The sequence below is a fragment of the Empidonax traillii genome, unplaced genomic scaffold (genome assembly GCF_003031625.1).
Source record: "Empidonax traillii isolate 1590-97213 ecotype Southwest subspecies unplaced genomic scaffold, ASM303162v1 scaffold3:size4013460, whole genome shotgun sequence".
Classification (NCBI taxonomy): Eukaryota; Metazoa; Chordata; class Aves; order Passeriformes; family Tyrannidae; genus Empidonax; species Empidonax traillii.
The window spans coordinates 1,218,653-1,222,105 of NW_020955196.1; the positions used below are offsets into that span (position 1 = coordinate 1,218,653).

At 54.5% G+C, this 3,453-nt stretch overlaps 1 protein-coding gene across 1 annotated transcript in view; it reads right to left on the reverse strand.

Moving 5' to 3' along the window:
- The window catches only part of LOC114068419, a 10,632-nt gene that overhangs the window by 4,639 nt on the left and 2,540 nt on the right, over nucleotides 1–3,453 (reverse strand). The window contains exons 7-15 of the mRNA XM_027904515.1: nucleotides 3,375–3,447; nucleotides 2,770–2,884; nucleotides 2,315–2,452; nucleotides 1,883–2,059; nucleotides 1,594–1,749; nucleotides 1,180–1,275; nucleotides 871–1,025; nucleotides 448–595; nucleotides 57–262 (exon numbers count right to left, since the gene is read on the reverse strand). Of these exons, the coding sequence (XP_027760316.1) occupies nucleotides 57–262; nucleotides 448–595; nucleotides 871–1,025; nucleotides 1,180–1,275; nucleotides 1,594–1,749; nucleotides 1,883–2,059; nucleotides 2,315–2,452; nucleotides 2,770–2,884; nucleotides 3,375–3,447 (1,264 nt within the window). The remainder of the gene's footprint in view (nucleotides 1–56; nucleotides 263–447; nucleotides 596–870; nucleotides 1,026–1,179; nucleotides 1,276–1,593; nucleotides 1,750–1,882; nucleotides 2,060–2,314; nucleotides 2,453–2,769; nucleotides 2,885–3,374; nucleotides 3,448–3,453) is intronic.

Here is a 3,453-nt window from a genome sequence, read left to right on the forward strand (position 1 = left end):
AGCCCAGGTCATGCCAGGATTCCTGAGCCCAGCTCCAAAGGCATGGGAGGGATGGGAGGGCTGTGATGGAGCACCTGCTGGGGTTGGTGGGAAGGCAGTGCTCCTGCTGGCATCTCCTCCAGAAGGTGTTGACCTCTGCTGTCATCTGCGCTGTGCTGGAGAAGACTTGGAATAGCAGAGCCACAAAGAGGCAGGGGAAATACATCAACAGTGCCTCTGGATGGTGGGGCAGATGGATGATCTCCCACAGTGCTCTGGTTGCCTGCAAAAGAACAAAACATCCAGAGATCGCTCTCAGCACTGAGACATCCCCACGGCAGGGCCTGAGGGTGGGAGGGTGAGGGTCAGGCATTGCCCTGGTCCAGGGGAGATGCAGGGGGAGCATCTGACATGGCTGCCAGAGAGCTAGCTATTGAGGATGCGATACAGTCTAGTCCAGCAACTCACAGCCAGGGAAAAAATGTCTGAGTAGTCCCTGTCAGAGGTGCATGTGCTGTGCAGTGGCCAGTCCTCCAGCACACACAGCAGCTCTGGCAGCACCTTCTCCGCAGCTCTGCTTGAGGAGACAATTGCCTTCCACATGGTCACAGCGGCTCTGCAGGCCCAGAATTCTGTGTCAGTGGGGTCTTGGCCACAACACCATGGCGTGGGCAGCCACAGGGGCTCTGGCTGGCCACCAGCCCTGCCCCTGTCCTCTGCCCCTGAGCAGCAGCACCCAGTAAGCCTGCCTCTGCAGGCAGCAGGCAGCCAAGTAATAGTGCCCTGCAGGGCACAAGTGACATGACACAACTGGGAAACAAAGGGGTCACAGGTTATATTAGCCCTAATGGCTTGTGATTCCTGAGGACTCAAAGCAGATAGGCCTCGTACCTGTCACACGATGGGGCGCAGCGTAGAATAGTCACCACCACATCATGAGACTGTGCAATGCTCATCTCCTGAAGGCTCTTGTCCAGTCTGTTCTCAGCAGACACATCCATGATGAATGTGAGCCATTGGTACATGTCACTCACAATTTTTGGCACCTGGAGGAGACATAGCAGGGAACTGGATTGCTGATAGAGCGTGACATTTCCCCTGCTTCCCACAAGAAATGTTTCCTTTTCCACAACACTGTGCTAGTCTTAAAAGGGATTATGAGTCCCCAGGATGAGTCTGGGGCTTTGAGTCCATCCTCACCAGGCACTTGTCAAGTCTCCATGTCTTTTCCAACAGTTGCTTGAGCTTCCTCTCCTGCAGGAACGTGTTAGCTTGAAGCAAAGTTTCCCAAAAGGCCTGTAGAGCAGCAGATACCAGGAGGTGGAACCACTGATGAGGGCACAGGACCTGCAACTCTTATACATTGACAAGGCTCATGGCCTTTCCTAGCCCATAGTGGGACGATGCAGCATCTGGAAACTTGTTCATCAGTGGGTCTGCTGCCTGGGCAAAGTGATGGGTCAACCCCCATCTCAGGCATGGTGGTACTGCCAGGACAGCAGAACAGAGGTCCCCCAGAACTGCTGCTTTGTAGCTAAGGGCAGGAAGAGGCAGAAACACAGAAGGCAGTCAAGTCACCTCCAGCACGGACACCAACATTTCAGAAGTCCTCACCTGTGCAACACACTGGTTCTCATCATGCAAGTGGCAGAACAGTAGGAACAGGCTCTGGCGCACATTCTTCTCCAGGGACTCTTTTCCCTCTTCCTCTACCAACTCCATTAGCACTTGAAAGAGTCGAATGGAGAGGAGCTGCACATGGCTGGTGTCCTAGTGGAAATGAAGAGGGCAAGACCTCAGCACCAGCTTCTCCAGGCCCACCTGGGCATGGGCCTGAAAATCCTCAGGGTATAAAGTTTCCTGGCAGCACCCAGTGCCCACGGCAGGGGGCACAGAGCCTTACGTTCTCAAATAGTGGCAGGAGTGCCTCAGCCAGCTGCAGAGCAATGGAACTGGCAATTGGCACATCTCTGTCCTGGAGCACCTCGCAGAGCACAGAAAGGGTCATGCCCACCACCTCTGCATCTTTATCCTTCAGTACCTCTGTGAGGCTTCCAGTCAAGGCCAGGATTGAGTTGGCCTGTGAGGAGCACAATGCAATGTTCTGAAGCCATCAAAGGCTGCACTGCCAAAACCACTGCAGCAGTTCAACCCCATGCTACTGCCCTAGAGCCAAGAAGCCAGAGGCCTGTTCTGAAGGACTCTGGTAGCTGAATGGGGAGTCAGGAACGCTGGCAGCAGCTGACACAGCTCCTGAAGCTCAGACAAGTCCAACCTACTGTGTAACGCAGCCCCACATTGCCAGGACAGCTTCAGGCAGCTGCCTGCTGCTTACCATAGAGGGTCTCTTACAGAGCACCAGGAGGCATCTGAGCAGCAGGAGACGCATCACTCTGTGATCCCTCAAGAGATAGATTGGGAAAAGTTGCAGGATGCGTTCACCCCATTCCTTTATGTTAAGGCAAGGCAGGAGCTGAAACAACAGAGCAGTGAGAGAGGTCATATGTGGTGTTCATGGCATAATATGATGCTGAAATACAGGCAGAATGTTATTTGATTCCTGTCCTTCCATCCTGTCCAGGCACTGCATGTCAATAGGGAAAAGCCTCTTGGAAATGTGAAGCTGAAGTGAGAAGTAGGCTTGATCCCAGCAGCAAGGGGCCAAGGACACAGAGCAGACCACAGCCTCTGCCCCAGCTCCACAAACTGGACTCCCCTTACAGCTGTGTCTCCAAGAGGGCAGAGTGGAGGGAGGCAGCCCAGTGAGGCAGCACTCGCCATCAGGCTCACCTCAACAAGGAATGCCATGGCAGAGACTTCCCAACGAGCCTCCTCTCTGCGGAGCAGCCTGAACAGGTAGCGTGCGATCCGGTAACACAAGCTCTGTGAGACCCTGAGCATCACTCTGGAGGAGAGAAAGACATCACTGATCCTGAGCAGGGTGGGCAAACCTCTCCTGGGACTGAATTACCAAAGCCTGATCCTTCCCCACCACCTCTCAAAAGGAGAAAGGCAGTACCCAACACTGGCAGGGTCCACTGAGGATGACCAGTCTGGAAAAACACCTTCCTACCCACAGGGCATATGAGCAGCCATGCTGTGGATGGCCATCAGTGGTTGTCCCTAAATCTCTCTGGCCCTGGCAGGCTGTCCTCAGTGAGGTTCCCTGCAGACAGACCTCCTGTTCTGTGCCATCAGCCCAGGACTCATGGGAGGGCATGCTGGCACTTTGGGTTGTGGCTGCTCCAGAGAACCAGCTCTCCCAGGCTTTTCCAGTCTATAGGGCTATACTTCAGTGACAAGTCCCTCTCACCCATAACCACAGGGATTATGTTGGGGCCACCTCATCTGCTGGGGAGAAATGATGGGGAGAGCAGGGAGAAGGGAGGTCTCACCTGGCCAGCAGACCCACTGCATATTGGTGGTTGTCAGTATTGAGGAGTGTGTCCCAGCCGCACTCACGTTCAACTTCAG